The 19,757-nt window shown below is 47.1% G+C and overlaps 1 protein-coding gene across 3 annotated transcripts in view; it reads left to right on the top strand.

The window, feature by feature from the left end:
- LOC146007569 (uncharacterized) overlaps window positions 1-10,019 on the top strand; it is a 56,969-nt gene extending 46,950 nt beyond the window's left edge. For 2 of the 3 annotated variants that reach the window (XM_083146029.1, XM_083146031.1), the window contains exons 6-8: window positions 6,469-6,636; window positions 7,223-7,342; window positions 9,684-10,018. In XM_083146029.1, the coding sequence (XP_083002155.1) occupies window positions 6,469-6,636; window positions 7,223-7,342; window positions 9,684-9,785 (390 nt within the window). In that variant the 3' untranslated portion in view covers window positions 9,786-10,018. Of the gene's footprint in view, window positions 1-6,468; window positions 6,637-7,222; window positions 7,343-9,683 lie in introns of all 3 variants that reach the window. The other variant, XM_083146032.1, reaches the window with a different exon arrangement.
- The last annotated feature ends 9,738 nt before the right edge of the window (window positions 10,020-19,757 follow it).

The raw sequence follows: 19,757 nt of genomic DNA, 5'->3' as shown, positions 1-19,757 counted from the left end.
GCAATCATATATCACCCTACTCCACAATCACAGTGACAGCAGTGTAACATGCAGGGTGGAGGAGGGCAGCAGCGGGAGCCCAAGCATCTCCTGTCCTTGCAGTGCCTGCTTTGTCTCGCCTTCCTCTGGCTCACACAAGGGGCTGGGAAACATACAGAGAAGGGAGGGGGCAGAGTGGGGGACATACAGTGAAGGAGGGTCAGGCTGGGGGACATACAGTGAATGGGGGCAGAGTGAGGTACATAGTGAATGGGGGTCATACAGTGAATAGGAGTCATACAGTGAAGGAGGGTCAGGCTTGGGGACATACAATGAATGGAGGTACATTAAGAGAAGGGGGGACAGGCTGGGGGACAGAGTGAATGGGTGCAGAGTGGGGAACATACAGTGAATGGGGGACAAACAGTAAAGGAGGGGCAGGCTGGTGGACATACAGTGAAGGGGCAGGCTAGGGGACATAGAGTGAGTGGGGGCAGAGTGGGGGACATAGAGTGAGTGGGGGCAGAGTGGGGGACATAGAGTGAATGGGGGCAGAGTGGGGGACCATTCTGATGTGATTAATGATAAAAAGAATGTCAGGCTGAATGGTCATCCCCCACACATTTACACTTCACCAAATCTGGCCCTCGTTGCAAAAAGTTTGGACACCCCTGCCCTAGTGGATGGTAGTGCTTGCAATAACACCTGCAGGCACGTTTTTGCTCATAAAAGAGTAAAAATCCCCATGTTCACCTAATGACCCTGTTGACCTAATGACCCTTGAGTCATGTCAACCTAAATGCATGTCGACCTAATGGCGTTGACCTAATGCTTGTCTACCATCATGCTGGTGACCCAATGACCGTATCCCACCAAAACCACTTCCAGGAGGCAGGGAAAAGATGAATGGTCCAGAGTGGGCTGAGAGTGCTCTATCGCTTAGCCAATGAATGGCTAACCCACTGACGACACAGACCACTCATAGCCAATCAGTAGTAGTAGTAGTAGTACGTTTATTTATAAGGCGCCGCAAAGTGTCCGCAGCGCCGTACATAGCAAACAAAAAACAAATTACAAGGTAACGTACAGGGTGTGTTGAAAAATACAGTATAAATAGGAGTATAGCTGGTAGAACTAAAATCAGCATCAGTTCAGAAGTAGGTGTCAAAATTGTCGAGGAGACTGAAGATGAAGTAGAGGAAGGGAAGAACAGGACAGGAGCACAGGTGAGGAAAAGAGGTAGGGTGAGTACGTAAGGCAGGAGGACCCTACTCATAAGAGTTAACATACTAAAAATAGGTGGGTGGACGAACGAAAAACAACAGGATAAGTAGGCACAGAGGGGAACGGAGGCAGGATAGGAGGATCAAAAGAGGTTAGGAGGAGGGATAGGCTAGTCGAAAAAAGTGGGTTTTGAGGGAGCGCTTGAAGGAGGTAAGGGAATCAGAAAGCCTGATGGGTGGTGGGAGGTTGTTCCAGTGCAGGGGGGCAGCGCGAGAGAAGTCTTGGACACGGGAATGGGAGGAGGTGATTAGGTGAGAGGTCAGTCGGCGGTCAGCGATGGAGCGAAGAGGACGGGAGGGAGTGTGGATAGAGATCAGTGAAGAGAGGTAGGGAGCTGTGGAGGAGGAGAGAGCCTTGTAGGTGGTGGTGAGGAGTTTAAAGAGAACTCGGAAAGTAATGGGGAGCCAGTGAAGAGATAGACAGAGGGCGGAGGCGGAGGTAGAGCGGCGGGAGAGGAAGATGAGCCTAGCAGCAGCGTTAAGAATGGATTGGAGAGGTGCGAGGCGGGTGAGAGGTAGCCCAGAGAGAAGGATGTTGCAGTAGTCAAGGCGGGAGATGACAAGAGAGTGAATGAGAATTTTGGTCGCGTCAGTGGAGAGGAATGGTCTGATGCGTGAGACCAATCAGTGACTTGTTCCCAAGATAGCGGGCTCTGAATAGTTGATACAGTACCTACATATAACACGGCTATGTATGGTGGGTGAGCTCAAGCGATTTGTTATTTTCTCTTATATTGTACTATATTGAGAAAAGGACTGAGCACGGCCTAGACAAGGGGAAGACCCAGAAACGGCTCCCTGGGTCAAAGTTCTGCACTGTGCATTCTGTATTAAGCCATGTATGAGTCTATGAAGAGCATACACAGAGAGAGAGAGAGAGAGAGAGAGAGAGAGAGAGGCCTTCTAGTGCAGTATATGAGTGATTGATAGTAAATCCCTTCACCACAAATACAGACAGCACCCCAACTACTGTGATATAGAGTCCCCTCAAACGCGTTTCATCTGTGCCCTTTTGGCTGAACTTCCACAGGAGTGTCCAGTAGGGCAGAGTGAAAAAAACTGAAATTGAGAAATTCAAAATCGGCTAGTGTGGGAAAGTTGTGACTTGACCTGAATAAGAAATGTGCAAAAGCTTTTTCATCTGAGTCAACATCTTCTGTTCCGGCAAGAGGCCTGAAGTTTCACTTTTTTGGTGAAAATGACGAAAACTGTTAAGATGCTCCGATCTAGTTAAAATTATGTCATGCTGTCTTAGAGTGGTTTATTAATATACTTTAGCTTAGTAAAAGAGAGTACGAGCTTGTCCTAGAGCAAAGTGACTGACTTTGGCGGGAGAAAAAATCCCTGATAAATGACCCATTTTTATGGTTTCAATTGTGAATATGGTGTTTTTCTCCGGAACGTGTTTTTTTTTTTTTTTGGGAGAGGATGCTCTGTAATTGATGTGATCAGGAAAATAAACTTGGTGAAAAAAAACAGGATAAATCCCTTTACCGGTTAAAGATAAATCGGTTTGCAAACTGTTTTTCAGACTGTTTTTCAAACAAATAAACTGCCACAAGTAAAGACAATAAACAAAAGTGTTTTAAATCATGCGCCTAAAGAACAGAGTGTAATGCATTGTTACTGAACTTACTGGAGCATTCAGTAAAGAGTTTGTTGGGCATTAGAAGACACATAGGTGCACTATTCTATTAAAGGCAAACAAAAGGGATTTACCCTGTTTTTTTTCTCCCACCAAGTTTCTTTTCCTGATCACATCAATTACAGAGCATCCTCTCCCAAAAAAAAAAAAACATGTTCCGGAGAAAACACCATATTCACAATTGAAACCATGAAAATGGGTCAATTATCAGGGATTTTTTCTCCTGCCAAAGTCAGTCACTTTGCACTAGGACAAGCTCGTACTCTCTTTTACTAAGCTAAAGTATATTAATAAACCACTCTAAGACATCCTAACATAATTTTAACTAGATCGGAGCTTCTTCACAGTTTTCGTCATTTTCACCAAAAAAGTGAACCTTAAGGCTCTTGCCAGAACAGAAGATGTTGACTCAGATCAAAAAGCTTTTGCATGTTTCTTATTCAGGTCAAGTCACAACTTTCCCGCACTAGCCGATTTTGAATTTCTCAATTTCAGTTTTTTCACTCCGCCCTAGTGTCCAGCCAAGGGGGCATGGATGAAAGGCATTAAAGGGACTCTATTATGATAATTGATGACTGACCTCGTCCATGCTTGCTAAACATACACCAGATAAGCTGAATCTTTTTTTTAAACATTGTACGAATAACTTAGTTGTCATTTGCGTTAATAATAAACTGGTTTTACAATTCTACACTAGTTTGTTCCTGTATGTTCTTTTTCCCGTACATGTGTTACTGGTGAAAACACCTGGACCTGGGAGAAGAATAAGGGCCATATGAAGTGTTTCTGATAGCCAGGGCCGGATTAAGGTCTGTGGGGGCCCTGGACTACAAAAGGTCTGTGCTGCCCCCCCCCCCCCCCCCCCCCCAGACAGAGGCAGTTCCCTAACGGAGGTAGGCTCCCGGACGGAGGCAGGTCCGTCCCCCCTGGTACCTGGGCAGCGCGGGGATCCGGGCAGTGGGGTCTGTGCAGTGCTGGGGATGCAGCGGGGTCCTTGCGTCGGATGGGCAGTCAGCGGCGGGGTCCCTGCGGAGAATGGGAACTAGTAGCGCTACTTGTTCCGATCTGCCGCCGGGACCCCGCATGCTGACTGCCCATCCTCCAAAGGGACCTCGCCGGTGACTTCACAGGGACCCCCTTCCCACCCCACACTGCCTGACCCCGCTGCCTGCCAACCACACGCCACCACTGCAGCAGTGGGGTGTCGGGGTCGGGGGCCCCGTGGATAATCTGGCACTGCTGATAGCCCAAAAAGTCTTATTTGACAAGCTCATATCACAGTGGTTGGATACCACTGTTAATGGTACTCCTTCATTTGTTGGGTTGCTGTCTGTATTTATGGTGAAGAGATTTACTACCAATCACTCATACACTACACTAACAGGCGCCCATCTTACCCTTCTCTCTAGATTTATGTTGAGAGGTTTCCCTGGACAGAAACCCACTGGAGAGGAGCTGCCGCCCTGAAAAAGAGGGATTGTCACAATCTATGAACACGGACTGTTCTTAAAAACTTATCGGACAGAAATATATTTATTTAGTGACCATCAGAGGGTTGTAGTTCTAGTACCACCCATTATTCCTCTCTCTTTCTCTCTCTCTATAAAATTCCTCCTCACCTTTCTGAGGTGAAGTACCGCCCGTGACCACTAGAGGGCACCCGACAGACCAAATTACTTCTTAGCAGAAAGTGAAACAAAAATGATCTGTTTTATATATGCTGGATATGGAGAGAGGGAGCTGTGAATACAGAGATTGGAGGTAGGAGCAGATAGAGACTAAGCTGTCATTTTGACGGGCTTTTAACTAGTAAACATGGATCCATGCTTGTTTATACCCCCAGCGTGCCATATCTTTCTGTCTCAGCGTGCCGTTCACTTCACGGATCCATTGCCAGGAATGGGATGCGCTCCGTTCTCCTCAGCGACTGGTGGGCAGAGAGTGGTATAGATAAAGGCGTAGATCAGCAACGGCTAACCTTGACAATCCAGCTGTTGTTGAACTACACATCCCAGCATGCCCTGCATCAGTTTTACTATTTGACCATGCGAAAACTGTGGCAGGGCATGCTGGGATGTGTAGTTCAACAACAGCTGGAGTGTCAAGGTTAGCCATCACTGGCGTGGATAGATATTTGGCACAATCTATGCAAAATATATGAAATGGTGTATTAGTAATAATGTCCTCTAACAGCCCTGATATATCATTTCCTATTGCCTTGATGGGATATGGTCAGTTGGTCAACCATAAGGTGGTCAACAGTCATTAGGTCAACATCACTAGGTCGACAAACTACAAGGTTGACATGGGTCTAGGTCGACATGGAACAAGGTCGTCAGGTCAATAGGTCGATAAAAGTATTAGGTCAACATGGGCAAGGTCGACAGTCAAAAGGTCAACATGGGGTTTTTCACTGTTTTCACACGTGCCGACAGGCGGTATTTCATGCCCTATTATCCACTAGGGCATGGTGGGAGAATAAAATAGTGTTCCCGAAGCATGGCGAGAGCAGCGAGCCACGCAAGGGGACGCTGTGCTACGTTTCAGTGTCCATGTCGACTGTGTCTACATTTGGGTAAAATAACTGTGGAAAACCCCATGTCGACCTTTTGACTGTCAACATTGACCATGTCGACCTAACGACCTGTTGACCTTGTCCCATGTCATCCTAGACCCATGTTGACATTTCAGTATGTCGATCTAGTGGCATAGCTGTCTACACTCCTGCATTCTGCAGTAGACTCCATGACAGTGCAGCAATCTCCCTCTCTCCCTCATTAGTCTAGCAATCTCCCTCATGTCACCTAGCCCACATTACACTTACATCATAGTTACCTCCCCTCCTGCATTCTGCAGGAGACTTCCTGACATAGCAGCAATCTCCCTCTCTCCCTTATTAGTCTAGCAATCTCCCTCATGTCACCTAGCCCACATTACACTATTACATTTTTTGGGGAAAAGGAATGAGAGACAGATACATTTACACTGAATCATCAGCACCATTTCCCAGCACTTTACCAAGTATAGTAGCTCTTACTAACTGCTCTGGGGCTCATCTACATTTGGCTATAATTAATTTTAAAATATTCCTCTCAGATGTAGCAGTACACACCCACGCTTCTAGGTGCCACGTTCACAATCTCTTTTCACAATCTCTCCATATATGGAACTAGACACGCCCTTTGGGTGGACCATGACACACCCCCTCAATGGAGTGCTGTGTAAAATTCTACTACCAACTATAATCTCCCTGAAACTTGTTTTCAAAAGTAGGCAAGTATGCCTAGTGGTGTCGACCTAATGACTGTAAACCAACTTCTGGTCGACCATATGATCCATACCCGCCATGATAGACGGTGATAAGAATTCAAAAATATAGGGGAAAAACCTCTAGCTGATAAACAGGCCCCATGTGACCTATGGACATGGCCCTTCATTCAGTGCACAGAAACGTCTGGGGCTGATTCCTGCCCCTGTCTGTCCATCGGAGTCTCTGTACTGCAGATATACTACTCTATGTGTGGCATCTCTGTGATGGCTTTTCCCCTTTTCTTTGTACAGGTGAAAGGATCCCTCTCGCTGAGCATAATTAGCACAATTTCCAGCTTTGCTGCCTTCGTGCTAATCTGCGTTGACCTAGCGATAATAGAATGTTCTTCTTACATGTACAATTCTTACCACTACATATACAACAACTATGTCTCTCAGAGAACATGCCAGGAGCGTCTTGTAAGTTTCTTTAAAATGTTTATTTCCAACAACTTAAGAAATCGTATATAATAATAGGGTAATGCTGCTCCTCACCTCTATGGGGGGAATGCAAGTGTTTTGCAGCCACTAGATGTCACCCAACAGAGCAATTCAAGTGTTGCTCCATTCGGGGGTGCACAGCCGCCTCTGCTGACATTACTATTAAGGGCCTGATTCAGACCTGTTTGCTAGGCTGCGTATATTCACCCATATCTAAGGTACTTATGTAATATCTGGGCTCCCGTTTTTCTTATGAGACCGCGTCCCCTCGCAGGGCTCGCTGCGCTCGCCACGCTTCGGGCATGGTGGCTCGCTGCGCTCGCCACACTATATAAAATCAACTCCATGCGTAGTTGGATAGTAGGGGTATGAAAAAATGGGGTGCATTTAACATGGGAGCCCAGATAATACATAAGTACCAAATTACAGCTACAGGTCTGAAATAGGCTCATATTGCTGTATAGTTACCAGTGTTAGAAAGTGCCAGTGTGTTTGCATATAGAGAATAACGCTCCTCTGCTAGGTATACAATGACATACTATCTGTCTTCACTTTGTATTCACAGGTTGGTGCATATGTTGCTTTTTCTATTCTCCTTGTGGTAAATCTGCTGCTGTTCTTTGTCTCCTTATCCGTCTCCATTTTTGGATGTCGTTCTCTAACACAAGTTCCAGCAAGTGTCCAGGTAAGAGCATACTTGCCTACCTTTACAGTCTCCTCTCTTGGAGAAGTGGGTGAACATTTTGTAGTTTGGGGGCATCGCCAGCACTGTGAAAGCTCCTCTGCCCCTCTGCATCTCTGAATAGGCGCTTTACATATGCTGTCAGGCATGGGGGACTTCCAATTGCCCCAGTGGCGTAACTATAAATTTTGCTCCCCCCTGCCAGAAAATTTATTGCGCCCCCCCCCCCCCACACTGCCCATACACGCCCCGATCCCAGTGTGCATTCTGTGCTAAAATAGCATTGCATCGCATTGCATGCCGCATGCATGCGTTGTGCATGCAATGCGATGCGATAAAAAGCAAGTACAAAAAGTATGTGCAGCCCACACTTTTTGTACTGTGCAATAAGATGTCGCAGGAGCGCGCATCTCAAAGCACACATCGCGGCGCTGGGATCGGGATGTATATGGGCAGCCATAGATTCATTAGCACTTCTTTAAGCCTCTACTTAGTTCTATGCTAAATTAGTGAATTACAAGAAGAAAAAAAAACCACCAAGCCCAAAACAAGCTACTGGAAAATATTAGAATAATCCCAAAAACAAGCAACCCTAAAAAAAATAAGCAACTCACAAAAATAACAAGCACAAATAAATAACTGACTATATGGGTGAAGGAGTGAGTTCCTACCTTTATTCTATCTGGATTATTCTGGAACTAATGCCTGCGTGCTCACTGCTCAGTTTCCCAATCCCGGCTCCTCTCCATCGTGGCCTCTGTCCCCAGCGTGTGACGTCTGACGTGATGATGTCACACGCACGCATAGGAGAATGAAGCAGAGAGGAGACAGTGTAACCAGCAGTCATTGCTGCTTTTCTGTCACTATGTGACAGGCCACGCCCACATGCCCGTCCTCCCTCTCATTCGACAGCAGCCGCAGCCCGCCCGCCTAACCTCCCACCCATTGGTCAGCCGCCCGCCCATCAAGATGCAACGTGACAGTCTGACAGTGAGTCTGTCAGACTGTCATGGCTGCGCCCATGCCGCTGCTGACTAGCCTGTGCGGTAGCGGCAGACGGCGCGACAGTCAGCAGCACATAATGTAATAAGTGCTCATTGCGTCGGGCAGGAGCAGGCGCCCACGCAGCCCCCGCTCCTCCAAGCGGTGGCGGGGGCTGCCTTACGCAATTTACGCCAGTGAATTGCCCCCCCACTGCGGGCCCCAGGCAGTGGCGTAGCTACGTTTTGGGCGCCCCGCTCGCCGCTGCCCGCCAAGCACCCCTACCCCCCTGCCCTGCCGCCCCGCCGCCTATGCAAACCCCCCCCCCAATCCCCCACAGACTTACCTATCGCGCTGGTCCCGGCGGCACAAAATGGCCGCCCCCATACAGCAGACAGTTTCAGAGAACTGTGTGCTATATGGGGGCGGCCATTTTGTGGTGGTCTTTAGCAGAAGAACGGAGCCGCCGGGACCAGCACGATAGGTAAGTCTGCGGGGGATTGGGGGGGGGTTTAACTATAGCACCGCAGCCCCCGGCGCCCCCACATGCGCGGTGGCGGGGGCTGCAGTGCTATAGTTACGTCGCTGGCCCCAGGTGAGATGCCAGACTGTCCCAAAAAAACAGAAGTTGGGAGGTACTGTATGAAGATGTGATATGCAGTTATCTAGAAAGATGGGTACAGATCTAGGGTGTAACTCCCATAGGTGCAGGGGAGTGCAGCTGCTATGGGGCCCAGAGCTGAGAGGGGCCACCTTCCCTGTCACAGTTACATGTGTCATATACAGGGGAGTAGCTACCATAGGTGCAGGGGGTGTAGCTACTATGGGGCCCAGAGCTGAGAGGGGCCACCTTCCCTGTCACAGTTACATGTGTTATATACAAGGGTGTAGCTACCATAGGTGCAGGAAGTACAGCTGCTATGGGGCCCAGAGCTAAAAGGGGCCACCTTCCCTGTCACAGTTACATGTGTTATATACAGGGTGTAGCTACCATAGGTGCAGGGAGTGCAGCTGCTATGGAGCCCAGAGCCAAAAAGGGGCCACCTTCCCTGTCAAAATAACATGCTAGATACATTTTTTACCTTTGGGTGGTACATAGGGCCCTTACAGACTTTTGCTATGGAGCAGTGGCACTGCCACACCGTGAAAGCTCAGTGACAGAATGGACACTCTTCAGCGCGTCCTACTCCTAGGGGTGATTGAGGAAGAAGAACACGTTACAAATTACAATGGGCATGGGCAGAAGGCCCATCGGGTCACGCATGTGCTTTTGTTGCTATAGGAACGGTCTGAGCTAACCGACTGAGTGCTCTCCAACAATGCTAATGCGTGGTATGACGTAATCTGTTATCTCTGCTTGCAGGTGTTTGTCATACAGAATGATGCCATCGTCTCAATGAACTCTTCCACAGTTCCAGCATTTCCTTCGTCTGCAACGACACAATGCACAGAGCTAAACCAATAGCATTGTTACCTGCGCCTGCCAGCTGCACACAGAGGAGGCAGATTCTGGGACATGAGACTGTATTTCTGACAGTGTAGCCTCTCAACTCGCTAGAGCCACTGTCTTATGTAGATCAGTTATAAGGTGCCCCTGTGATGTCGCTGGACCCTTGCTGGCTGTATTCTCATCCCACAAAATTTCTGCTGCCACTTTGTGTAGATAACAAAATAAGGTACTCTTTACCTAGCACGGCACCCATCGCGGGCATCGCAGCCATCAAATGCACTAAAAAACGGGTGCGACGCGATGGCCGCGATGCTTGCGATTTCCCATAGGGATCAATGTTAAAAGTGTGATTGGACGCAATTTTACTGTTCAATGCCTCAATGCCCGCGATTTTTCCATATGAAACAATGTTAAATGGGAGTTGCGCTCGCCACGCTTCGGGTTCACGTTGATCGTGGGGTGGCGTTAACAATTGTGGGGGCCATTTCAGACTTCAGGGGGACTATTAGGGCTCTGTGGCCCATTTAACATTGTTTCCTATGGAAAAATCGCGGGCATTGAGGCATTGAACAGTAAAATCGCGTCCAATCACACTTTTAACATTGATCCCTATGGGAAATCGCGGGCATCGCGATGGCGCGATGCCCGCGATTTTTTACCCCCGATGACCGCGATGGACATAGTGGGCGCCGTGCTAGGTAAAGAGTACCCAAAATAATTGTACCTAAGGGCCTAATTCAGGCCTGATTGCAGGGCACATTATGTTTGGAAATGGACAAAACCATGCTACACTGCAGGGGAGGCAGATGTAACACGTGGGGAGAGAGTTAGATTTTGGTGAGGTGTGTTGAAAACTGAAATCTAAATTGCATAGTAAGAAAACAGCAGCCAGTATTTACCCTGCACAGAGACAAGATCAACTCTAACTCTCTCTGCACATGTTACATCTGCAGGGCAGCACGGTTTTGTCTGTTTGCAAAGTGGCAGAACTCTGGGAGGCAATGGAGTCATCTGCCGCCGGGCTCCTGCTCCCAAGGGGGCACCTCTCCTCTCCTGTGAGTTTGAATCAGTTAATTGAAAGCCATTGATATCGCTTCTGTGACTGACTCCTCCTACCAGCAGGACCATAGATGTCACACTCTCATTATTCTAAACATAATATCCATAACATACATACATGCATACATATATTAATATAAGATGATGTATGTTTGTTGGGGGGGGGGGGGGGGGCACCAATATTTATCTTGCCTCCGGGCAACTGGGACAAACTTACGCCACTGTGTTTGCAAATAATATGTTCCCAGGTTTGAATTAGGACTTAAACCTCTCCCAAATGGGAGTGTGCATCAGCATTCACTGCTCGTTGCCAGCCAGCCACCGCTGTTCCTCTATTGGTACTACCAGCCGAGTGGACGGTTTTCCATAGCGTCCTGTTATGGAAAGCCGTCCACCCCAGCAAAAATCACTTGGACAGGTGAAATTCGCTCAGTGTGTTTGCACCTTTAAATGGCAACTTTGGACCCAGGCACAAAAGCAACCATGTGCACATTTTTGTGGTTATATTTTAAGTTGTGCATACAGTATCTACAGTACATACTTGTCTCAGTGGCAAACGCAGGATTTTCAGAAGGGGGTTTCCAGAGGGGCGGAGCAAAGCACGGAGATGGACACTTAGGTGACCCAGTATATGCCGGGTCAGTTAAAGTATTATAGATAGACCAAATGTATATAAATAATAATAATATTAAAATAATACACACACACACACACACACATATACATACATAACAGCAGTGTAGACCCCTGGGCATAGCAATGTATTGGGGCCCCTACCGATCCTCCAGCGGTAGGGGTGGGGGAAGCTTTGATGTCTCGCGGGTAGTAGGGGGTATTATATTAACCGCTCAGCATGTAGGGCCTGGATCAGTATTTTCCACTAATTACCCCTTTACAGCACAGATGGTGGGAGATGAGGTGGGAGAAGGGGGCATTGGGCTGAATGAAAGGGCCCTGATACATAACTTCCAGGGTGGTAGAGGATGTTTAATACGCAGAGGAGGGGTGTATAGTGGAGTGGGCTTATTATTCATAATTGTCTGGTGGGAGGACAGCTTGCTTGACTGCAGATATCTCCAGTTCCCAGAAATAGATTTCTTAAATTTTAATGGAATTAAAAACTAGAGAATCCCACCTACCAAATGGTACTGGGGACTTGAGGATCAGAGTTCAGGAGGCAGAGCAATCTGCTCACGAGTATATAATACTACATACCAGGTGTGTGGAGCTGGAGCAGTAACCAGCTGCTGGAAGGGTGATATCTCTGGTTCTGGGAACAGTAGAGACAAGCTTCTAGTATCCATCAAAGGGGGAGAGTCCCAGCTTTTGGAATATATCCTCAGAAAAACTCTATGTCAGACAGAACCTGAAATATCTGACTGGGAAGAGCAATTAACAGGCTTGGATGGGGACCACTGTTTTGAAGTCAGATATCTCCGGTTCCCAAGGGCCGATTTTTAAAATTCTTGTACCCATGGAAAGAGGAGAACCTCAGCTTTCAGACTAAGGCCCTTAGACTCCTGGGGGGGTTTCTGGGTACTCAGAAACCCCCCCTGCGTGCGCTACTGTGTCTATCATCATTATGAACTCAGACACTTGTCACAGGATTATAGGGTAAGCAAAGATGCACCTCCAAACTGATGTATGTTAATGATACGTGTAAATCACACATTAGTCATGTGAATGGAAAACTTTCAGCTGGGTACACACTATACATTTTTTTTAATGATATGCACGATAACATGTGTAGCAGTGGCAAATGCAGGATTTTTAAAGGGGTTTCCAAATTCAATCCTTGATCTCCCACTATGTAGAGCATTGTACTAAGGGCGGGAGTTACCGGGGGAGCGGTAGAAGAACTGTATACTGTATGGCATACAGTAATAATATGTATTACTTTAGATTGTCTATAGTATAGGCTGTATCAATTATTTAAATACTATAAATAAGTGGTCAGGAAAAGGTTGAACATCTACAGATGGAGCCGGGCTCCCTCTTGCTGGTGAATCACCAGAACGTCACCGCTGGCGATCCGCCAGCAGCCCGGCGTCCATCTGACTGAGACGCGCGTGCGTCTCACGCACACGGGAGCGCCAGAAACCCTGTCCGTCTCCGCTTCAGGGAGACGGACAAGGTTAAGGGGGGTGCGGGGAAGCGGTGAGAACCCCGGGTGACCACCGACAAGCCGACGGGGACCCGGGGGAAGCCATCGGAAGGGGACGTGCGCGCATCTCGTGTGTGCGCTCTTGTCCCCTTTCGCAGATACAGATGGCAGGTGGCGGGGAATGGCGGCTGGCGTCACCATCGCCTACACCCGGCAAAGAAGAAACCCGCTCCATCTGTATATAATGAGTTGAAGAGTGTGTGTGCGTGTGTGCGTTTCTGTCGCATTGCGGACACACCGTGGTACTCAGAGCCACCAAATTCAGCATCAAGATACCTCTGGACCCGGTGGTGTGCACCTCAAAGCCATTTTTGGGAAATTTCACTTAGAAATTTAAAAAACACCAAGTTTTAATTTGCCTTCATTGATGGTCTGGGAAAAAGATTGACGATCTGGGAAACCGTTGATGAAGGAACAACTCCACACCTGATTTCATTGCTGTCATTGAGTATGAATGACACATTCTAACATTATGGTGAAGGATTTAAACAATTAGGAATAATTGAGGATATACATAGACCACACATTACACACACACGTACACATTGTACACGCACACACACACAGTAAACCACATATGCACACATAGCACACAACACACACATATATACATAGAGCATACCTCCCAACATGACCCTCTCCAGGAGGGACACAATGCTCTGCTTCGGGACTTTTCTCTTAATGTATGATTGCCATCACCTGTTTTTGAACAGATTAACTGTGATGGCAATCCTAAATTAAGATAGTCCAGGAGCAGAGCAGAGTGTCCCTCCTGGAGAGGTCATCTTGGGATCTATGATAGCGCACCTCACACATTTACACATTGGACAGATACACACAACAAAACACACACATAACACACCACATGCAGTACAACACAAACCCATACACACTACAACACACACCCAAATACAGTACAACAAACACACAGAACACACACACTTAAACATTGTGAAGATACAGAAACACACAGAACACACACACTTAAGCATTGCCAGGATACGCACAGCACACTACACACACATATATATGTAGCGCGCTGCGCACCTCACATTCGGCAGATACACATAACACAACACACACACATAACACACACACATAACACACCACTCACGGTACAGCACACACTCACATTCACTACAACATGCACCCAAAAACAGTACAATACACAGAACACACACACAAACATTGCACAGATACACACAGCACACTACACATTTATATGTAGCACACCTGACGCACTTACACATTGGGCAGATACACACAACACACACCCACCTTCACCACACACACCCCAAAAAACGTACAACACACAAAACACACACTTAAACACTGCACAGATACACATACTGTATATACATAGCACACCTCACACACTTATGCAATGGACAGATACATACAACACAACACACACAACCATATACACTACAACACACACACAAAAACAGTACAACACACACAAACACATAAAAAATGTGATGTTCATTTAACAGTCTGTACCAGCAAATAAAAACTGTACCTAATGTACCGTTTTTTCTTTTTTTCCCATATCCGTCTCTGCACTCCCCGGCCAGTTGCACTGAGAAATCTTTGTCCTGGCCAATGCACCCGTTGATCAATACAAAGTGGGTACACTGCACTCACCCTGTTAGTCAGTTGGATGTTAGGCACTGCTCTGCCTTAAGGGTTTCCCAGACTCTTTTGGTTCATAGATAATGTTTGGTCAATGGGCATGACTGCTGCATGTATTTGTTTGAAAGTTATGAGTGTAAGAAGTTGAAGAATAAGACTGAGATGAAGATTTGTCACGTTATAGTGTACAATTTACTCAATAAATCATGAAATAAATATGTGTACATAGAAGTACAATCAAGAAATTAAAGTAGGATTAAAAAATAAATTCTGATTCAAACTGATAATTGTTTGAATGGGGGTGGGTTGCGAAACAAATATAGGTGGAGGGGGGTATGGATATTGTGGGCATAATTGGTGTTTGGTACACCTACAGGTCCCTAGTTGATGAGAAATTTTCACTACAGTGTCACCTTTGGGGGATTTCCAATTGGGGTTCTAATTGGGGGTATGAAAAGGTCGGAGGACGCGTACCGCCGCCCCTCACGGGCTTGCTGCGCTCGCCATGCTTCGGGTTGGCGTTGATAGTGGGGTGCCGTTAACAATGGGGGGAGCATGTAACATAGTCATTACCCATCAAGGTGGGTGTACAATCCAAAATCGGGTCTGGGGGGCATTTAACATAGGAATTAGGCATCTGGGTGCATGTGCGTCGCGATTTTTGGTGGTACAATGACCTGCGATGGAAATCGGGGGCGCCGTGATAATACACAAGTACCAAAATGAATTCATTACTGTCTAAATTTTTTAAAAATTCAAGAGTCTTATGCCCCTGTCCAAATTATCATTTTATTGTAGATATAACATTGAATATTATTGTTTTTCAATAATTCTAATTTTGAGATATATACATCTTCTCCCAGTACCAAATCACTAAATGTACAAAACTGGGTGTGAAGGTTGTACCCATTGCTGTTCCACACACTTGAAAAAAAAATGGGTACAAAATGTTATAATAATTTGTTTTAAAAAATAAATCAGAAAAATGTATAACTAAATTTGTTATGTACTTTGTCCAGTGTATTATTCCGTTCTGGATATTTTGTACAAGTTTTAACTCCCTGTCGGTGAGTTTTTCATGGTTTTTATGTGTATGTCGGCGTAAATTGACATGGACACCGCATAATCTATCAGCATTAACAACTAATTGCGTTATATTTATGACACAGGACTAATGTTAGGGCCCTGGGAGTATCCCCGCAAAACCCTGACTCCGTTACCTCAGACCGGGGTTGACGGACGCGTGCAGAGCTAGTCCTTTAACCGCCCCGGCTGTAAGGCGAATTAGGTCCGCCCAGACTCCGTTGCAGTCAGGTCTTATGTCTCTGACAACGCATTCCCTCAAGGCTGGAAGATAGCAAGGGGACAAGCTAATTAAAACCCTGCAAAAGACGGGGAAATCCCAGAAGCCCCAGGGGAGTAACAATACTCAAGAGATGACACACAAATTTAATAGGACACACTGGTGATTAGGATGGGATAACACACAGTGTGGGCGCAACAATGCACAGGGGTGACCAATAAAGAAATATAATAAGCTCGAGGATACAGCAGGGTAACCCCTGACTTAGCTGCAGGCAGACTGGAGAACGCTGAGAGAACTTGAAGGCACAGGACCAGACAGGACTGACAAGCAGGATATCCAGGAACCAGGACAGACTCTGGAGATCAGGCACAGCTAGGACCAGGAGACCAAACTCTTCCACAAACAGGCGAGCTGGAACAAGGCAGGAACCAGGAGCTATGACTGACAAGCATGAACACAGCACTGGACTATGAGCTCAGACTGTGAGACTAAAACTGGCAGGGCTAAGCAGGTGAGGATGCCTTAAGAAGGCCTCAGGTGATTAGGGCAGCTGTGCACCATTCAGGCCAGCCTGCTGATGAAACACACTTGTGCATACTTAACCCCTTCCCGACATATGACGTACATTTACGTCATATGTCGGTTGCGGGGGAATCAAGCCAGCTCACGGAGTGAGCTGGCTTGAAAGAGAGCAGGTAATGGCTGTATATTACAGCCAGGTACCTGCTCTCACGGCCATGAGCGTCGAGTTCGCCGATCGTGGCCGTTTAACCCTTTAAGCACCGCGGGCAAAGCGCCCGCAGTGCTTAAATAGCTGATCAGAGGGGGGGCGCCCCCCTCCGGCGCCGATCGGGGCCCCCCGCGGCGAGATCGGAGGGTGCCGATCGGTTGCCATGGTAGCCAGGGGTCTAATGTAGACCCCTGTGCTGGCCGTGTCAGCATTCCTATTACATCCTGCCTGAGGCAGGATGTAATAGAAAGTGCTGAAAATCACTATGTTCAGCCATAGAGCTCTATGGCTGAACCTAGTACAGGCGATCGCGCCCCCTAGTGGTCAAGTACACTAGGGGGTCTTGTAGTAAAAGTAAAAAAAAAAAAAATAAGTTTAAAAATGAAAAAAAAAAAAAAAAAAATATTAAAAGTTCAAATCACCCCCCTTTCCCCATTTCACAAATAAAAATAAATAAAAAATAAAAAAAATAAACATATTTGGTATCGCCGCATTCCTAAAAGTCCGATCTATTAAAATATAACATTAGTTATCCCGCACGGTTAAAGGCGTAAACGGAAAATAATTCCCAACGCCAAAACTACGTTTTTTGGTCGCATCGCCTACCCAAAAAAAAATAACTAAAAGAGATCAGAAAGTCGCCCATATCCCATAATGGTATTAATTAAAAAGTACACTTCAGCCCGCAAAAAATGAGCCCTCACCCAGGTCCGTAGGTGGAAAAATAAAAAAGTTATAAGCCGCAGAACATGGCGACACGACGCAAATTAGAAAAACCGTAAAATTTTCTATTTTTTTTTTTTGTGGTAAAACATAACGAAAACTATATAAGTTTGGTATCACCGGAATCGTAACGACCCATAGAATAAAGATAACCCATCATTTTAAACGAACTATGAACTCCAAAAAAACCGTAACCAGAAATTGTGGAATTGCGTTTTTTTCTTTTTTACCCCACATTGAATTATTTCCTGATTCCCCAGAATATTATACGGTATAGTAAATGGTACCATTAGAAAGTACAACTTGTCCTGCAAAAAAAAAAGCCCTCATGTGTCTATATAGCCTGAAAATTAAAAAAGTTACGCTTATTTGAACGCGAGGAGGAAAAAAAAAAAAAATTAACAAAAAAGGCCTCGTCGGGAAGGGGTTAATACACAAATGACTAAGCTGAAATAGCACAGGCTGACCACTGGAGGCCACCAGAGAGTAAATTCCCAAAACAGGCAGAAATAACCCATGACAGGCAAGACAGATAGGAGTCATAACTGATGACTACTAACAACTGCATACTAATAAGTACTAATGGACTAATCTAAAACCACTTCGCTTACCCACTAATCAAATACTGCGCTATAAATATTGCATGCATAAATATTGCATGCTTATTGATGCAGTTATTGTACGCTTAATTTAGGTACTAGGTGATTCATCGCGCCCTACGGGCGCTCTTCACACCGTCGTAAGGGGCTGCGCCCCCTTAATATGTGAACGTTTGTATATGAGAAATATGGTTAGAATTGTATGAAAGATGCCCTGTATTGCAACTTAGGTGTCCGCGAATCGCGGGAGGGGGGTCGTGGAGGGTGCCGCGAATTGCAGGAGGGGGGGTCGCGGGGGGTGCCGCGAATTGCAGGAGGGGGGGTTGTGGGGGGGTGGATGCTGCGAATCGCGGGAGGGGAGGGATTGCAGAGAATCGCGGGAGGGGGGTCGCGGGGTGGGTTGCCGCAAATCGCGGGAGGGGGGTTACGGGGGCGGGGGTTGCGGCGAATCATGGTAGGGGGGGTCTCGGGGGGTGTGCCGTGAATCACGGGAGGGGGGGTCACGGGGTGGGGTGCCGAGAATCGCAGGGGGGTGTGTGTGTGCCGTGAATCGTGGGAGTGGGGGTTGCGGGGGGGGTGGGGGGGTGTGACGCGAATCGCCACAAGAAAAAATCAACACAGAAAGGTCAACACATGTAAATGTTGACATAAGTGTGGCACTTCATTGGTGTCCATGTCGACACATGACAATGAATATGAAAACATTCAAAAAATGAAAAAAAAAACTTCAAAAACTCATGTCAACCTTTTTCATTGTCGACCATAGCCATGTCAGTGTTTTCCATGTGCAATTTAATTCTGGAGCTGCCGCGAATCGCGGGGGGGTGCCGCGAATTGCGGGAGGGGGGGTCGCGGGGGTGGGTGCCGCGAATCGTGGGAGGGGGGTTTACGGGGCGGGGGTTGCGGCGAATCATGGGAGGGGGGGTCGTGGGGGTGTGCTGTGAATCACGGGAGGGGGGGTCACGGGGTGGGGTGCCGAGAATCGCGGGGGAGGTGTGTGTGTGTGCCGTGAATCGCGGGAGTGGGGGTTGTGGGGGGGGGGGTGTGACGCAAATCGCCACAAGAAAAAATCAACACATGTAAATGTTGACATAAGTGTGGCACTTCATTGGTGTCCATGTCGACACATGAGAATGAATATGAAAATATTCAAAAAATTAAAAAAAAAACTTCAAAAACTCATGTCAACCTTTTTCATTGTCGACCATAGCCATGTCAGTGTTTTCCATGTGCAATTTATTTCTGGAGCTGCCGCGAATCACGGGGGGGTGCCGCGAATTGCGGGAGGGGGGGTCGCGGGGTTGGGTGCCGCAAATCGCGGGAGGGCGGGGTTCAAAGGGGTTCCGGTGGGGGGTTGCCGCGAATCGCGGGAGGTGGGGGGTACGGGGGGTGTGACGCTAATCGCCACAAGAAAAAATGGTACTTCTTTACTTTCACGGCGCCAGCATGGCGCCGCGCGTACTTCCGGGTTACGCTCGCCACTAACTAAGTAAAATAAACTAAGTTAACGCCATGCCAACATGGATAGTTCATACCTCCACTATCAATGTTGGCATGGAGTTGATTTTAATTAGCGTGGCGAGCGTAGCGAGCCACCGAGCCCGCAGCGTGGGCGAGCGAAGCGAGCCCCGCAAGGGGACTCTGACGCGCGGCGCCATGCTGCCGCCGTGAAAGTACAGAAGTACCGAAAAAAATCAACACAGAAAGGTCAACACATGTAAATGTTGACATAAGTGTGCCACTTCATTGGTGTCCATGTTGACACATGACAATG

Source organism: Crinia signifera, chromosome 6 (assembly GCF_055691185.1).
Source record: "Crinia signifera chromosome 6, ASM5569118v1, whole genome shotgun sequence".
Classification (NCBI taxonomy): domain Eukaryota; kingdom Metazoa; phylum Chordata; class Amphibia; order Anura; family Myobatrachidae; genus Crinia; species Crinia signifera.
The sequence above is the reverse complement of the archived record's forward strand: the minus strand, read 5'-3'. Positions and strand labels throughout refer to the sequence as shown.